Here is a 17919-nt window from a genome sequence, read left to right on the forward strand (position 1 = left end):
GCATTTAACTAGGCAAGTCAGTTAAGAACAAATTCTTATTTACAAAGATGGCCTACCCCGGCCAATTGTGTGCTGCCCTATGGGACTCCCAATCACAGCCAGATGTGACGCAGCCTGGATTCAAACCAGGGACTGCAGTGATGCCTCTATGCACTGAGATGCAGTGCCTTAGACCAGTGCGCCACTCAGGGGCCCAAAGTGATGTTAGGATATATAAGTTATCCTGTACAAGCTTTTATGCCGAATACATTACGTTGTTACAGGTGTCAAGCTTATGGGTGGTGGTGTCCTGTCCTTTCAGGCTGTTGGCCTGAAGTAGGACTAAATACATGTGAAAGATAAATAAAACACCACCCTACTCTATTTTTATTTTATTTGTTAGTGAGTGTTAGATGGTAGGATATTTGTTCACTTATTTTTTTCAAGCAAAGTATAAGGGAGTTATATACTCCAGTCTAGTAGGCGGAGGTAATGCAACATTTATTGGATGCCAACCACCGTCAAACCTCATCGAAGAAGAAAAGCGGATGTGTACAACAGTCAGCAGTCTATTTTTGCACCTAGGTGTGGCGCACAAGCGATTACTCTTTGCTTGATGTCTGGCTGTTGATTCGGCCTAATTTCGTAGCAGTATAAATATTTCGTCAAAGCTTGTAGGCCCACCAGCGTAAAATGCTAGCTACAAATGTTAAGCAGAGAAGTTGTCTCAAAAAGCCAAAGTACCCCGCTTTGTACAGAGCGTGTCACGGTACGTCGTCACGAAGCACGCCAGCAGTATAAAACCGTTCCTGTTGACGTAACCCAGTCTCTTCCCTGCCTATGCCCTCGTGAGGTGGGCAGTGTCATATCGTGTGTCTTCGTTTCCACTAGGCGAATCCACAACCATCCGTCAAAATGGTGAGTTAGCTAGTTAGTATATTTTGGGGAATAGTGTGATCGTGGTATCTGCTTCTTCAGTGTATGACTTTTAAGTATATAAGATTGTTGAAACTAGGATGATCGTATGCGGTGACTTGGGTTTGGAACAATATGGCACCCATTTTTTTTTTTTTACAAAAAAATTGGTGAACAAACCTCTTCCCGCACAGCAGTGCCGAAACCAAAATTCGAATCATCCCATGTCAAAGAGACCACCTGTACCTGCCATGCCCTTCCAGTTAGGTTCTAGCATCTAACTACGTGTCGATGCCATGCCGGCCAGTCTCGTATTGTTCTCTTGGCGGTCGATTGTCATGTAGCTTACATTGCAATATTGGCCACGGCGAATTGTCCTAACTATCTTTTAGTTACGTTAAAGTTATTTGTCCCATACGTAAACGGTGTCGGGTGTTAACTCATTAGTTAACCGGCTAACGTTATGTTGACAGACGGTCGTAACTAGCTGTACACGTGGCCTATTCGGCCAGGCTGCGTTGTCTGAGCGCTTGTCTTGATCATGATGGTTGTGATAGAATTGAAGTCTGCTGTTTGCAGTGACGGAACAGCTGATGTTTTAACGTTATCTAGGTAGTGCACTACCTACTCTGTGCTATTAAATGCAGGTGTAGTTAGCTAGCTGACTTTTTATATATTTATGTTAACTGCATCGAGGCCTAACGTTGCTAGCTACTGTACTTTTGTCAGGTTGCATAGCGTTTTCTAGTCAAATGTCCGACTTTGGGCTCAATGCCATCCTGTATGCCCCAAGATTTACCTCAGTTTGGCAGTTTTTGATTGCCTGGCATTGAAATACTAAAAGCATGACGCCAGCTAATAGTCTTGTCGGCTAACGGGCGAGCACGCTCATGATTGTTTGCCTGCCAGGTCCGCATTGGCAATTCAAATGCATCAGCTTTCAGTGCCTCACATCTGCCATAATGGTACTGTGTTGTGCATTCCACAGTTTATAACGAGAATTAGCAATTATACCTTTGTTACACCTCCTAGCTACATTATTACAGTATAATATATTAAGTTCCCAAATCTGGAAGAGTTTGATGTCCTTATGGTCATGTGGAAGGGGGGGGAAAAGTACTGTAGTGAAACTCAAGGCTGGTTATACTACTCAATATAACAATGTGGAAGGACAAGGGAGACTAGACTAATAAACCATTTTCCCATAGGTGAACTTTACCGTAGACCAAATCCGTGCCATCATGGACAAGAAGTCCAACATCCGTAACATGTCTGTGATTGCGCACGTCGACCATGGTAAGTCCACCCTGACGGACTCGCTGGTGTCGAAGGCTGGTATCATCGCAGGTTCCCGCGCCGGAGAGACCCGCTTCACCGACACACGAAAAGACGAGCAGGAGCGCTGCATTACCATCAAGTCAACGTGAGTGTCCACTAGGGTACTTGTGCACATTTTCCCTGACTGGCCAGAAGTAGGAGTGATGCTTCCTACTATTGTAGACTAAGAACACAATGTCCTTCCCTGCAGCGCCATCTCAATGTACTACGAGCTCTCAGAGAACGACATGGCCTTCATCAAGCAGTGCAAAGATGGTGTTGGGTTTCTCATCAATCTGATTGACTCTCCAGGCCACGTTGACTTCTCCTCTGAGGTCACAGCCGCTCTCCGTGTCACTGACGGGGCCCTGGTTGTTGTGGACTGCGTGTCAGGTAAGAAAGCGGACTAGCGCCCTAGTTATCTGACACAATTATGCTTTGATTTCTGTAATAGAACAACATATGGCGTGTTCTATAATTTGTGAACAAGTATTTCTTTATTTTCAGACATCTGTCATACAGGATGTCATATTGATGCTAGGTTCCGTGATTGAGGTATATTACAAAAAGGAGAAGGAGCGAGTCAACCAAACAAACCAATCCATTTGTTTTCAACATTTTCCGAACTCACTATCTGCTCTTGTCCTTCCATGCCCAGGTGTGTGTGTGCAGACCGAGACTGTGCTCAGGCAGGCCATTGCAGAGCGCATCAAGCCTGTACTGATGATGAATAAGATGGACCGGGCCCTGCTGGAGCTGCAGCTGGAGCCAGAGGATCTGTTCCAGACCTTCCAGCGCATCGTGGAGAATGTGAACGTCATCATCGCCACCTACGGCGAGGATGAGGGTGGTCCCATGGGCGCCATCATGGTAAGCAACTTGTTTTGGATGTGTAGTGCATTGCCAGAAATGGTTTAATATCACTTGTGAAGTTGTCATTATTCCAGTTCTGTTTTGCACCCAATGGCAACACTGCAGTTTGCATGAATATTGAAAGCATTTCTCTGTAAATAGAATACTAGCTGCTTGGTATCAACCCGCCCCACGTAGTGAACAAAGGTGCAGTCAAACTAATGACTATTGTTTCACAGATTGACCCGGTCATTGGAACTGTTGGCTTTGGGTCCGGACTTCACGGATGGGCCTTCACCCTGAAGCAGTTTGCTGAGATGTACGTGATGAAGTTTGCTGCCAAGGGTGATGCCCAACTAGGACCAGCAGAGCGCTGCAAGAAGGTGGAGGACATGATGAAGAAGCTGTGGGGTGAAAGGTGAGGACTACTTACTGTCCACCTTGTAGTCAGCTGCCACATTTTACAGAGTTGGCTACTGATTAAGATTGTCTGGTACATGTCACGTTTGCCGTGTAGTTAAATGGTGAGACTTTCTTCCCCTGCAGGTTTTTTGACCCTGCCACTGGCAAGTTCAGCAAGTCGGCCACCGGACCTGACGGAAAGAAGCTCCCTCGTACGTTTTCTCAGCTTGTGCTGGACCCCATCTTCAAGGTGAGTGGGAACATGGCTTTCAATGTTTTCAGTTTGGTCAGGTGAAAGATACATTTCTGGTGTGTATCTGACCAGGAAAGCTGTTTAGAGCTTTATGCATATAAGTGATGACATAAACATTCTTCACTTTGACCTGATTGTCCAGTGATGATAAGCTTCAGTCTGACATGCATGGCGAAGGCTATAGTTACCTCTCCCCATATGATCTCATCTGTATTTTGTTGTCCACCCATTACGTTTTACTGCTGTTTCTGTTATAGGTTTTCGATGCCATCATGAACTTCAAGAAAGAGGAGACGGCCAAGCTGATTGAGAAGCTGGACATCAAGCTGGACAATGAGGACAAGGAGAAGGAGGGGAAGCCCCTGCTGAAGGCTGTGATGCGTCGCTGGCTGCCAGCCGGAGAGGCCCTGCTCCAGATGATCACCATCCACCTGCCCTCCCCCGTCACCGCCCAGAAGTACCGCTGTGAGCTGCTTTATGAAGGACCTGGTGACGATGAAGCTGCCATGGGTAAGACTACTGCCTCGGTCTCGTTTCCTTCATCTGGAGAAATGGAAGGTACTGTATACCGGTCTATGTTAACCCAGCAGTTTCACCTTAGGTATCAAGAACTGTGACCCCAAGGCTCCTTTGATGATGTACATCTCCAAGATGGTGCCCACCACCGACAAGGGTCGCTTCTACGCCTTTGGCCGTGTCTTCTCCGGCTGCGTGTCCTCTGGCCAGAAGGTGCGCATTATGGGACCAAACTTCACCCCTGGAAAGAAGGAGGACCTCTACCTTAAACCAATTCAGAGGTTGGTACACTTCAAATGACCATACTTTGTTTGTCTTGCACAATCTCTGAAGGACATGTACGTCATTTGTGACCATGCAGTGAGCCCAAGGCGCATTCAAGACTAACATCGTAGATGCTGTATAAACTCTTGCCCAGTATTGATCTATTGACTGACTTTCCCTTTCCTCATTAGGACCATTCTGATGATGGGACGTTACATTGAACCTATCGAGGACGTGCCATGCGGGAACATTGTTGGGCTGGTTGGAGTGGACCAGTACCTGGTGAAGACCGGTACCATCACTACCTTTGAGCAGGCCCATAACATGAGGGTGATGAAGTTCAGCGTCAGCCCTGTGGTGAGAGTGGCTGTCGAGGCCAAGAACCCTGCTGATCTGCCCAAGCTGGTGGAGGGCCTGAAGCGTCTGGCCAAGTCTGACCCCATGGTGCAGTGTATCATCGAGGAGTCTGGAGAGCACATCATCGCTGGAGCTGGTGAGCTGCATCTGGAGATCTGCCTGAAGGATCTGGAGGAGGACCATGCCTGCATTCCACTGAAGGTACACTAGTCCTCCATGCCTCTACATGATTCCTTCTACAATGGTGTCGCAGTATTTAATAAACATCCCTCTCCCCCTCAGAAATCAGACCCGGTGGTTTCCTACAGGGAGACTGTGTCCGAGGAGTCTGACCAGATGTGCCTATCCAAGTCCCCAAACAAACACAACCGTCTGTACATGAAGGCCCGTCCCTTCCCTGACGGCCTGGCTGAGGACATCGAGAAGGGCGACGTCAGCGCCAGACAAGAGCTGAAGATCCGTGCCCGTTTCCTGGCCGACAAGTACGAGTGGGATGTGTCTGAGGCCCGTAAGATCTGGTGCTTCGGCCCTGATGGTACCGGCCCCAACCTGCTGATGGACGTGACCAAGGGAGTCCAGTACCTGAACGAGATCAAAGACAGCGTGGTGGCCGGCTTCCAGTGGGCCGTTAAGGAGGTGCGCAAAATTTATGGATGTAGTTTTTCCTTAGGCAGAATTGGTCTGTGACTTTAAGACAGCATACCGATTTTCAAAGATGCAGCATTATGAGGATGTTGATTTGTCACGCAACCATAAGTGTTTGATTCAATACCTTAAATATTTTGTTTCCAGGGTGCCCTGTGTGAAGAGAACATGCGCGCTGTCCGCTTTGACGTCCATGACGTGACCCTCCACACAGATGCTATCCACCGTGGTGGTGGTCAGATCATTCCCACAGCCCGCCGAGTGCTGTATGCCTGCCAACTTACAGCCCAGCCAAGACTCATGGAGCCTGTCTACCTGGTGGAGATTCAGGTAGGCTTACAATTACAATGCCTGTTGAATATTTAATTTCAATAAGGAAAAGGTCTATGATGAGAAATCATGCACCACGCTGAACAAGTGATGGATAAACCCATAAACCACTATCTGAGACCTGAATGTACAAATGAGCTTGCAACTAGAGGCTAATGGAAGTTGACTAGAAAATGCTACAATTCTAGAACCTTGAACTGCACAGCTTTTGCATGCATACCTGTTGGCATTAACCATAGTTTTCAATGTTAACCTCGTTTTTCCCTGCAGTGTCCTGAGCAGGTGGTAGGAGGCATCTACGGTGTGTTGAACCGGAAGCGCGGTCACGTGTTCGAGGAGTCCCAGGTCATGGGGACCCCCATGTTCATCGTCAAGGCTTACCTACCTGTCAACGAGTCTTTCGGTGAGCAACTTGCCAACTGCTGTCCACTTTGACCTTCTTCCCATATGCGTTTACCAAGGCTATATGATTCCCTGTTGTAGGAAATCTGTAGCCCTTCTGTATGTGTAAAACCTTGTATGCTAATACCTGTGTTCTTGCTCCAGGTTTCACAGCTGACCTGCGTTCCAACACTGGTGGCCAAGCCTTCCCCCAGTGTGTGTTTGACCACTGGCAGATCCTCCAGGGAGATCCACAGGACTCTACCACCAAAATCTCTCAGATTGTGGCTGACACCCGTAAACGTAAGGGGCTCAAGGAGGGCATTCCTGCATTGGACAACTACCTGGACAAATTGTAAAAGGCTACCCTCTCATTCCCCTGCCTCATTTCCACCCCTTTCCAATACCGAGGAACAGGACTGTACAGATCACCATGAGCACTAACATTTTCCAAAAGAAAAGTCAAGACCTTGTCAAGAATTTATGAATTGTAAACCATATTAAAGATGGAAAATAAAAACTTGTGGTTGGGCTTTCATTGGGAAAGGGTGTGGGAAGTTTGTCCTTACCGGTAACGCCAGTGAAACAACTGGATCAGTATTAACGTTTCATATACTAGTTTGCTCATTTTATTGGACTTTGTTCATACATGCCCTGTCCCTCATTTCAAATTGAAGTGGTTCTGAAAATGACTAACACAGCTTAGTCCATCTTTAAAGCCTGTTAGTGGACCTGACATCCTTAACATGCATGCTTTGGCAAACCCATTATATTGTGACAGACTTGTTTAATCTGAACATTTTATTTACAATGTACATTAGCCAGACTCACATTTTTAATTTGAGATTGCATTGTTTGGTACCATTTTATGGGCACCTTAGGCAATTGCCTCCTGCCACGCAGGCAGTATACCTAAACAAGAAAAGATAATCAACTTATGTTGTATTTTGCAAGCATGCAATTGAGTATGTACAAATTTCTCTCAAACTTGCATGAAAAATGAGACAGCAAACATGCCTTCCTGGCACTACGGCTCCACAGAATGGCACCCATAACAAGACCCTTGCTTTATTTTACTATTTACAGGTCTAAGCTAACTGTAAAGCAGTGGTCAATTCACCATACATTAAATGACAATTGTTCATTTTCATCTATTCCAATTTTGGTTCACTATACTGAGAGTAACATGTTTGATTCACCAGGTAGGCCAACAGTTCCTGAAATGTATTGAATTTCAATTTATTTCAGGGATTACTCCATTTTATAATATAGTGAATTTGCAGGCAAGGTTTAATTGTCTGTTTCCTGTCAAAGTGCATCAGTGCAACTAAATCATTTTATCAATTGAAAAATTCAATTTCTGCGCTTTCACAATTCTACACAGCCATTTGGAAGCGGTTAAGATTAAACCTAACAACCATTTGGGGACTTCTTTCACTGAGGTATAGGTAGACTTTTTCCCCAGATTTCTCATCTGTTAATTACCTGACATGACTGATGTGAAGGAAATAAGTATAGACAGGAACGATGGACACAACCACTAAAGCAGCATTTCCCAACTCCAGTCCTTGGGTATCCCTAACACTTTGTTGTAGCCCTCGACAAAAACTCACCAACTCAGGGGCTTGATTAGTTGACAAGTTGAATCAGGTGTGCTTATCCAGGGCTACAAAAGTGTGCTTATTGGTGGAAACACTGAACTGAAGTCCACTTCCAAAACAATTACCCATTCAATACTGTATGCACAAAGATCCAACATGAATATCAGAAGTTTGTAACAACCAGGTCCTGGTTAGGCTTACCATTCATAGGCTGATTTTACACAATTCTGATATTCCACTAGCTCTTATGAACAATCACGATGATCTGATTGGTCAAAAGACCAATTAGTGGAAAAAAATATTGAATTAGTCTGCCTGTGTAACCAGCTTTAGAGGACAACCCTTTGATGTGTAGTAGTAGTAGTAAAGACTAATGAGGAATAGAGGCGCTGTACTATTGCCTGAAGTATTACTTTGCACTATATGGGCAATAAGGTGTCATTTGGGACCCACATATAGTCCGTCCTTGGTTTGGAGGTCAGAGGAGATTCATTATGTGTAGAAGATGACCTCAGGGATCTGTCCGTCCTCTACTGAAGTGCCGTTGTTGTTTCCTGCAGCATAGCAGAAGGTGAAGCAGGTCTTGGTGCCGGTGGCAGGGGCTTCGTGGGTCACTTTACGCATTCCTTTGGTGCCATAGTGCGAGTCTGGTCCCTGAAAAACATGGATAATTGTGGTGTAGCTGTATGCTTACTTATTGTATTCAATATGTACTTCAAAACAGAGCGGTTACAATGTACAGCATTTTTTGTATAAAAAAAAAAAAGTTGTGGTAGATGAAATGATCATCTTCTGCTGTACCTTGAGGGTGGCACACGCGATGTAGTTGACACTGGGCAGGATCTCCACTGGTTCCTTAAACATGACCCGGAATGTGTTGGAGGAACCGTCGCAGCTGAAGCCTGTGTCGTTCTGACCCAGGACAGTGTTGCTGTCTGTGTGAATGACCTTGAAGAGGGAGACCAACGGTCAGTCTTCACTTTTACCTTTATATACCCAGGTAAATCATAAAGTATCTTTTACAGTAACATTAACTACCCAAGTATGTTTTCCACGCAGCACCAACTGTAACTAGTATATGTTATTCCTCTTTACCTGTATATTGACTTGGTAGTCTGTCGGACCATGTATCGAACCATAGAGGCCAAATCCAACCACAAATATCCTCCGATTCACTGAAAACCTAGCAAAGGCAGAAAAGGATATAGAAGGTAAACCTTTACTGAATTGAGATACTTTGTATGCAGTGCTCGACTTGGTCTGAAATAGAGGCCGGTACTCAATTTGGGTGTTGGTACTGTTTTTATCTAGGTGCAGGAGCTCCACAAAACTTTTGAGCTAATATTCGAACAAGAGGAACAGGAGCTCAAACAGTAGAACATTTGAGGTGCCGGTACTCAGCTCCAATGAGCTCCTGCCCAAGTCAGCCACTGTCTGTATGTAGTCATTGGTGTATGTGTACTAACCGGATACAGTCACTGGTCCCGCTGTAGCCCCAGCGGCTCTCCACCTGTCCGAAGCGTGTGATGCTGCACTCCTTCCCCCGCAGGCAGCAGCGAGGCCGGTCGATGAACTCCACGTGAGGCTTGGGGTTCACCGTGAAGTGAAGGAACAGGCTCACCACCTCCTGGTCACTAAGAATACCAGACTGGGCTGGACCTATCAAGTAGAAATGCAGGCATATATATATACACGTACATACACACAAAATACTCAAATCCCAATATGGAAAAGGGACTACATTTCCCAGTTCGGTTAAGCTCATCTCCACTGTGTCTGGTTGCCAAGTATGTGGCTACTAAATGGTTAGTGCCTTTCATAGCGTGTAACTTTGTTGTCAATAGACAGATGGTGTCAGGACGTAAGACAGAAAATAACCACAGTGGTGTGAGCTACCTGCAGCAAATTCCTCGATGGTCATGAGAGGGAAGCGGATAAGGACCAGGGCTTTGCCCAGCACTTTGCGCTTGTTCTCCGGAGTGGGCTGGTACTGCTGCCTCTGCGTTTCTGCCTCCGCCCAGCGCACCGCAGCCCCAAACAGACGTACCTCCCGCACCCCCAGAGTGTCCCTCTCCAGCACCGCCACCAGCGTGTCTACAGGAGACAAGATCTCACATCATGCTCAGAACGTGTCCTTTGTCTGAAGACAATCCCCTATGCCCCTTTCCTTATTGTGTGTGACAGACAGAATGTCTGAGGCAGCATCATTTACTTTACCTAGATCAATATCAGTGAAGCCCTCAGCAGCGAGTGCATCCACAGTGTTCTTGTCGATGTTCTCCAGACAGAGGCTGGCCAGCTGAGGTTCGTCAAAGAGCCGCGCCTGAAACAAACAACCCGTGTGAGCAAACAGCTGGCAGCGATCATACTGTGATCAACCGCTTGCTCTATTCTAATATCCATACCTCGCGACAAGCTAGAAATACTGGGTTTTCAGTCTTATCATTGGTAATAACCATGTTATTACATCATCTGCATTTCCAATGACACCCAAAATCACATCCTAGCCTATAGGGCGATTCCATGAACGAATACCTCCCTATTTTAGAGCACACTATATTAGCCTTATAATGACACCAAGGTGTTGTCTGTATCATGTAAGGTTCATTGATCATTGGGTCTTACAGGGGACATGTACAGAACCAGTAAAAAGGTTGGACACCTACTCATTCAAGGGTTCTTTATTTGTACTATTTTCTACATTGTAGAATAATAGTGAAGACATCAAAACTATGAAATCATGTAGTTTTATTTGAGGTTATTTAAAGTAGCCACCTTGATGACTTGAGCTGCCTTGATGACAGCTTTGCATACTCTCGACATTTTCTCAACCAGCTTCACTTGGAATGCTTTTCCAACAATCTTGAAGGGGTTCCCATATATGCAAAGCACTTGTTGGCGGCTTTTCCTTCACTCTGCGGTCCAACTCATCCAAAACCCATCTCAATTGGGTTGAGGTCAGGTGATTGTGGAGGCCAGGTCATCTGATGCAGCACTCCATCACTCTCCTTCTTGGTAAAATAGCCCTTACACAGTCTGGAGGTGTGTTTTGGGTCATTGTCCTGTTGAAAAACAAATAATCGTCCCACTAAGCGCAAACCAGATGGGATGGCGTATCGCTGCAGAATTCTGTGGTAGCCATGCTGGTTAAGTGTGCCTTGAATTCTAAATAAATCACAGACAGTGTCACCAGCAAAGCACCCCCATACCATCTCCATGCTTCACGGTGGGAACCACACATGCGGAGATCATCCATTCACCTACTCTGCGTCTCACAAAGACATGGCGGTTGGAACCAAAAATCTCAAATTTGGACTCATCAGACCAAAGGACAGAACATTCCACTGGTCTAATGTCCATTGCTCGTGTTTCTTGGCCAAAGCAAGTTTCTTTATCATATTGTTGTCCTTTAGTAGTGGTTTCTTTGCAGCAATTTGACCATGAAGGTCTAATTCACAAAGTCTCTGAACAGTTTATGTTGAGATGTGTCTGTTACTTGAACTCTGAAGCATTTATTTGGGGTGCAATTTCTGAGGCTGGTAACTTATGAACTTATCCTCTGCAGCAGAGGTAACTCTGGATCTTCCATTCCTATGGCGGTCCTCATGAGAGCCAGTTTCATCATAGCGCCTGATGGTTTTTGCGACTGCACTTGAAGAAATTTTCAAAATTCCTGAAATTTGCCCGATAGACTGACCTTCCTGTCTTAAAGTAATGATGGACTGTTGTTCTCTTTGCTTATTTGAGCTGTTCTTGCCATAATATGGACTTGGTCTTTTACCAAATATGGCTATCTTCTGTATACCATCCCTACCTTGTCACAAAACAATGGAATGGCTTAAGAAGGAAAGAAATTCCACAAATTAACAAGGCACACCTGTTAAATGAAATATATTCCAGGTGACTACCTTATGAAGCTGGTTAAGAGAATGCCAAGAGTGTGCAAAAATGTCAAGGCAAAGGGTGGCTCGGTATAGAAATCCCAAAAGAAATGATCTCACTCCAATACATTTTTATAGAAGGTTATCAAAAATAGATAAGATCTTGCTACCATAGAAAGGAAAATACCTGTCTATTTGTGAGAAGAAAAAAAATCACCCCGATTAACTCTTTAGTCATATCACAATTTACCTATTTGCTCATGGTTTTGCCTACACCTAGTGACCTGCTTTTTAAATTATATGAACATAAAATAAAATATTCTATTTGGAACGGCAAGCCAGACTAAATTAAAAGGGCCTATTTATATAATGAATATGAATTCGGAGAACAGAAATGAGTAAATATTAAAGCACTAGACCTCTCACTACAGGCATCAGTCATACTTAAATCCAAACTGCTTCTCTAGTAAATTAGTAGGAATGTCTCACCCCATGTTCAAGAATGGTCTTTTTCCCTTTATTCAGATTATAACTGCTCACCTTCGGTTGTTTGAAAAGGAAATAATCTCCAAAATATAGTTATTTTTTAAACAAGCCTTAGAAAGTTGGTTGCAATTTCAGTTTAATCCACCTGAAAAGACAGAACAAATAATACAACAAATATTATGGTTAAACTCAAATATACAGATTGATTAAAAAAGAAAATAATAATAAGAAAAAAAAGAAATAAAAAAAAAGGTATAAATAGGACTGGTGGAGTTGTCACACATGCAAATAACACAGACATATGGAAATGTCTGCTCTACCCAAAATTACAACCAACTAATTGCAGCATTACCACAAAAATGGAAGAGGCAAGTAGAAGGGGAAAAAAGTAAGGAACTTGTATGTCAGCTCTGCATTAAACAACATAAATGGTTAAAGAAAAGTGTGAGATAAAAACACATATCAATTTCCTTTAAGGACTGAAAAACTGACAGCTGTGCCAAATAAATTGCAAAATAGTTGGGAAGAGATTTTTGATGTACCCATTCCATGGCACATGGTTTATGAATTGATACGCAAAAACAAACGCCGGATTCAACATTTTTCCATATAAATGACTATACAAATTTCTTGCAACCAATATAATGTTATATATATGGGGGATACAATATTCCCAGCTCTGCAGATTTTGCTGTGAGGAGGCAGTCATTAGATAATTTATTTTGGTATTATCCATATGTAGCTCGTTTTTGGTCACAGGTCCAGAAATGGCTGAAGAATTGCAACTTTTGCCTAGAACTAATGCTGCAGATAGCAACACCGGGTGATTTGAAAAGCCATAGTCAATCAATCAATAATATAATAATTATTTTAGCAAAAATGTTTCTTTAATTCACAATTTTGTGAAGCATCACAGCACAGTTGAAAAATATATGGTGTTAAGAGATAGAAGGGAGGGGTTGAATGGAGCTGAAGGGTGGGACTAATAACAAGAACCAATGTAAAACATATGGGGTCTGTAAAATGTATATAGTTTCAGAAATGTTGTGAAATAGCACAGTTACAAATAGACATCAGAAATAGAGGAAGGACTAAAAACAAACAAAATATAACTATTATAAAATAGATGGGTGTCTGTAAAATGTGTATAAGATGTATAAACTGAAGGTAGAAGCCTAAGTGTTATTGTTTATTAGTTTATTCCAATTGGGGGAGGGGTGGTAGGGTTTGTGGGGAATAATAAAGGTATATTCTGAAAAAAAAGTATGTATGTCTATATAGGTATCTGTGTATACAGTGGGGCAAAAAAAGTCTTTAGTCAGCCACCGATTGTGCAAGTTCTCACACTTAAAAAGATGAGAGGCCTGTAATTTTCATCATAGGTACACATCAACTATGACAGACAAAATGAGAAGAAAAAAAATCCTGAAAATCACATTGTAGGATTTTTTATGAATTTACTTGCAAATTATGGTGGAAAATAAGTATTTGGTCAATAACAAAAGTTTCAATACTTTGTTATATACCCTTTGTTGGCAATGACAGAGGTCAAACGTTTTCTGTAAGTCTTCACAAGGTTTTCACACACTGTTGCTGGTATTTTGGCCCATTCCTCCATGCAGATCTCCTCTAGATCAGTGATGTTTTGGAGCTTTTGCTGGGCAACACGGACTTTCAACTCCCTCCAAAGATTTTCTATGGGCTTGAGATCTGGAGACTGGCTAGGCCACTCCAGGACCTTGAAATGCTTCTTACGAAGCCACTCCTTCGTTGCCCGGGCGGTGTGTTTGGGATCATTGTCATGCTGAAAGACCCAGCCACGTTTCATCTTCAATGCCCTTGCTGATGGAAGGAGGTTTTCACTCAAAATCTCACGATACATGGCCCCATTCATTCTTTCCTTTAAACGGATCAGTCCTCCTGGTCCCTTTGCCGAAAAACAGCCCCAAAGCATGATGTTTCCACCCCCATGCTTCACAGTAGGTATGGTGTTCTTTGGATGCAACTCAGCATTCTTTCATTCACTAGGTCCCCCCCGTGTGGTTCTGGGATTTTTGCTCACCGTTCTTGTGATCATTTTGACCCCACGGGGTGAGATCTTGCGTGGAGCCCCAGATCGAGGGAGATTATCAATGGTCTTGTATGTCTTCCATTTCCAAATAATTGCTCCCACAGTTGATTTCTTCAAACCAAGCTGCTTACCTATTACAGATTCAGTCTTCCCAGCCTGGTGCAGGTCTACAATTTTGTTTCTGGTGGTGTCTTTTGACAGCTCTTTGGTCTTGGCCATAGTGGAGTATGACTGTTTGAGGTTGTGGACAGGTGTCTTTTATACTGATAACAAGTTCAAACAGGTCCCATTAATACAGGTAACGAGTGGAGGACAGAGGAGCCTCTTAAAGATGAAGTTACATGTTTGTGAGAGCCAGACATTTTGCTTGTTTGTAGGTGACCAAATACTTATTTTCCACTATAATTTGCAAATAAATTCATTAAAAATCATACAATGTGATTTTCTGGATTTTTTTTCTAATTTTGTCCGTCATAGTTGAAGTGTACCTATGATGAAAATTACAGGCCTCTATCATCTTTTTAAGTGGGAGAACTTGCACAATTGGTGGCTGACTAAATACTAAATACAATGCCCCACTGTATATACCCAAAAAATATATGGGGGATTGGAAATGATGCAGACAATTACATTGATGGAAGCAACAATCTTTCTGCAATATTAAGCTGATCACCACTATCATTTTTTTTGTTAAAGGCCTAAGGGTTGCTACTTTGAAGAATCTCAAATATATTTTGAATTTTTTGGGGGGGTTACTACATGATTCCATAGTTTTGATGTCTTCACCATTATCCTACAATGTAGAAAATAGTTTAAAATAAAGAAAAACCCTGCAATGAGTAGGTGTGTCCAAAAAGTGCCTACAATTGCCACTTTCATCATGATTTTCTCCCAAAAAAATGGCTGTGTTACAAATGTAAAAAGCATATTAAACATTCTTCCTCCCAATTAAGTTCATATGTGAGAATTGCCTGAACAATCTAATACACAACAAATATTATTGGGCCATGCTGGCATGGAATCGCTCAATGACAACCTATTTCCCATGTCACGGTATAGGGAAATAGAGATATTCATTTGAGATTTGGCCATACATTACAAGCAGAAGTGCAACAGTGAGCTAGTTAGCTACCTGAGTGAGCAACATGAAGGCATTGTCAGCACGTAGATTCTTCTTGAGGAACTCCACACAGTGGGCCTCTAGGGCCGGCACTGCATACTTCTTGGCTGTGTACAGTGTGGTCATCACAGTCTCGGGTCCTATCTGCACCTCATCTGAGTACAGGAACCTGGATTTGCAACAGTTTGGACAGTCAGACAACCCATACATACATCGTAGTGTAGTTACAGTATCAATCTGAAGACATTAAAATGTCAATACCATTTGATATATGTTAATTTAAAAAGTCATTTTCACTACATTCAGAATTTAACCTTGAAGATACAAAACAGACCCCCTAAATTGGCTCATTCTTAAAGACATCAAAATGATTAAACTGGGTAGTTGCTACTTTACAGTCAAATGGGTGTGCCAGACAGGTCTTCTCTATAATCTTACTTGAGCAGGGCAAGGAATGCAGCCGGCTCCACGTCAGGCAGCTCGATCTCAGTAGAGGTGGTGGCCATACCGCCATTGAACATGGCATCGAATACTGCACTTCCTACGGCAAGGGCAAATCTGCCGAGAAAAAGGGGGTCGTGTTTATTAGGAGGGATATATCAATGTATTGGATAATTTGTGTTTATAACTGTAGTCTTCCTGGTCAGTTGTTAGCCCAGGAGGTGTATTCATGTACGTACCCACCACAATGATTTGCCAACATACAATGGTCATGCGCATATCATGGATATATCACTAGAAACAGACGAAGCCTAGCCTACACTCGACCTCACCCAATATAACACAACGGTCATCCTCGGCACTGCAGAACATTTATATTGGGGCATGTATTCTACTGGCGGTGATTCGAATACATAAGCATGAATAGGCAAAGATTTAATGATTTGTAAACAAGCAAATATGAAATAGGCATATTTTAACAATCATGCATCGCTTACCTGTGTGCTGGTATCCGCTGCACTCCCATTCCCTTCCCCACCAGAAAATGCACGTCACTCAGCACCTCGTTGTTGAACAGAAACGCAAACCTTTCTTTCACGGTGTTTTTTGTGGCCTGCCAATTGTACACTGGCTCCCGATAAACCAATACGGCCGCAGATGCAGGGCTACTGGGAAGTGAGGATGGAATGTTCGGGGACTCCACGGAGGATGCTGTCATGTTTGTCGCAGCTCCTCCTGCGACTGTCGGTGCCCGGGCAGCCGTGGCACTCGGACCCGCTGACTGTGGCGTAGTGTGTTGCCTATTCGGGGAATGCTCTACTCTGACATCGGTGCCACCGCCACGGTCAGGGCCTGGTTGAGGGTTTGAGTGTCCCGCTGTCCGTGGTGCCCCGACAGTTGCACCCGCTGACCCCTCATTTGTAGCGGGCGAGGAATGGGCGTTGTTGCTCGGCTGAGCATTACCCAGCGGTCCCGGACTGGAGAAATTGAGACATGGAGCTCTGCTATTGCTCTCCTCCTCCGCAGCCATTTTGGATGGAGAACACTGCAGGGTTTGCTGCTGAGATAAACAAGCACAACAGCGCATACCCAGAAACACAGGCGGAATGAGTGAACCTCACATGAGGCTGGAGACTGAGGACGAAGGTAGCCTAAATTGTCTGGACACTCAATAGCAGCCAATAATACCAAAGGCTGCATATGTATCATGGTGTCATCATATTAATTTGCTGTAGTTTATTAGACAAATGAACATCAATGAGCTTATGATGAGCTATTATATTCCCCAACCATGGAGCTAGTATTTATTAATTGAAAACTGCAGGCTTACTTTTTTGATGCACGGGTATGCAAATATAAAATAATGTAGGCCTACATACATTCATGTTACTTAGACCTATAGCAGATAAATATGTATTCAGTTCAAATGGAATTAAAATGATTCTCCTCTCCATTGATGAGGCCTAGTCGATACATTTTCTTTCTGAATTCAGACATTTTAAGATGCGTTTTGTATTAGCCTAGCTGTTCTCAACTCCTACAAATACATACCATCAATCTTACATTCTTCATAGAGACCGTCTATATCTAAGTTTCCAAATGTGCACCTTTGAACTACTGTTCTAAACAGTATAGGATATATGATATTACTTACCCAATATAATGAGATGGGATAGGCTATTGCTGTATATTTGGGACAAAGTAAAACTAATCACAGAAATCTTATGTTCAAGTACTTATAGCTGATGATGATTAGCCTCGAAGAAAAACAATCTCCCAGGGATAGGCCGAATAGTATTGTTGTAATATCACTTTAGAACCAAGAGTGCATTATCAAAACACATGCCAAAATGAGAGCATAAATATGATTCACTCAGCAAATATGAACCAATCCGATACACTTTACTGAAGTGTAAAAAATAATGTTACAGTAACCATCTAAAACCTCGTTACAAAGTTAGAATTAACTAGTTATTGTGGCAGCCAATCAGCTATGAGAATGCGCTCTTCCTGACCTTAGACTAAGAGGCCCATTACAGTCATTGGCCCAAAATGCGGGGTAAGCAGAGAGGAAGAGGCAAAAGCAAGACGGTTTACTCCGCCCAAAA

General features: G+C 43.4%; 2 protein-coding genes and 1 non-coding gene across 5 annotated transcripts; 2 read left to right on the plus strand and 1 right to left on the minus strand.

Annotated features, from left to right (window-relative positions):
* The first annotated feature begins 753 nt into the window (after nt 1-753).
* LOC112250866 (elongation factor 2) lies at nt 754-6731 on the plus strand. Of its 2 annotated transcripts, XM_024421357.2 has the most exons (13): nt 754-897; nt 2103-2317; nt 2423-2604; nt 2870-3081; nt 3303-3481; nt 3610-3715; nt 3976-4228; nt 4320-4515; nt 4690-5056; nt 5138-5491; nt 5648-5830; nt 6101-6233; nt 6377-6731. In XM_024421357.2, exons 1-13 carry the CDS (start codon nt 895-897, stop codon nt 6568-6570), a joined length of 2577 nt encoding a protein of 858 aa, XP_024277125.1. In that variant the 5' UTR covers nt 754-894; the 3' UTR covers nt 6571-6731. The 2 variants fall into 2 exon arrangements, with proteins under 2 accessions (XP_024277125.1, XP_024277126.1); XM_024421358.2 differs by lacking the exons at nt 754-897; nt 2103-2317 and adding an exon at nt 2719-2766 and having other exon boundaries at nt 2462-2604.
* Nucleotides 3816-3883, plus strand: LOC112251916. The gene has a single exon (XR_002953779.1). It is a non-coding gene; the product is annotated as a small nucleolar RNA SNORD37 (small nucleolar RNA).
* Nucleotides 6732-7263: 532 nt separating the features above from the next.
* btbd2a (BTB (POZ) domain containing 2a) lies at nt 7264-17690 on the minus strand. 2 transcript variants are annotated; one of them, XM_024421360.2, is made up of 10 exons: nt 17466-17690; nt 16309-16871; nt 15809-15928; nt 15383-15539; nt 10030-10135; nt 9709-9906; nt 9279-9471; nt 8908-8995; nt 8614-8760; nt 7264-8466 (listed from the first exon to the last, which is right to left on the minus strand). In XM_024421360.2, exons 2-10 carry the CDS (start codon nt 16839-16841, stop codon nt 8305-8307), a joined length of 1704 nt encoding a protein of 567 aa, XP_024277128.1. In that variant the 5' UTR covers nt 16842-16871; nt 17466-17690; the 3' UTR covers nt 7264-8304. The 2 variants fall into 2 exon arrangements, with proteins under 2 accessions (XP_024277128.1, XP_024277127.1); XM_024421359.2 differs by lacking the exon at nt 17466-17690 and having other exon boundaries at nt 16309-16969.
* Between the last annotated feature and the right edge of the window lie 229 nt (nt 17691-17919).

The sequence above is a fragment of the Oncorhynchus tshawytscha genome, linkage group LG05 (genome assembly GCF_018296145.1).
Source record: "Oncorhynchus tshawytscha isolate Ot180627B linkage group LG05, Otsh_v2.0, whole genome shotgun sequence".
NCBI classification, from domain to species: domain Eukaryota; kingdom Metazoa; phylum Chordata; class Actinopteri; order Salmoniformes; family Salmonidae; genus Oncorhynchus; species Oncorhynchus tshawytscha.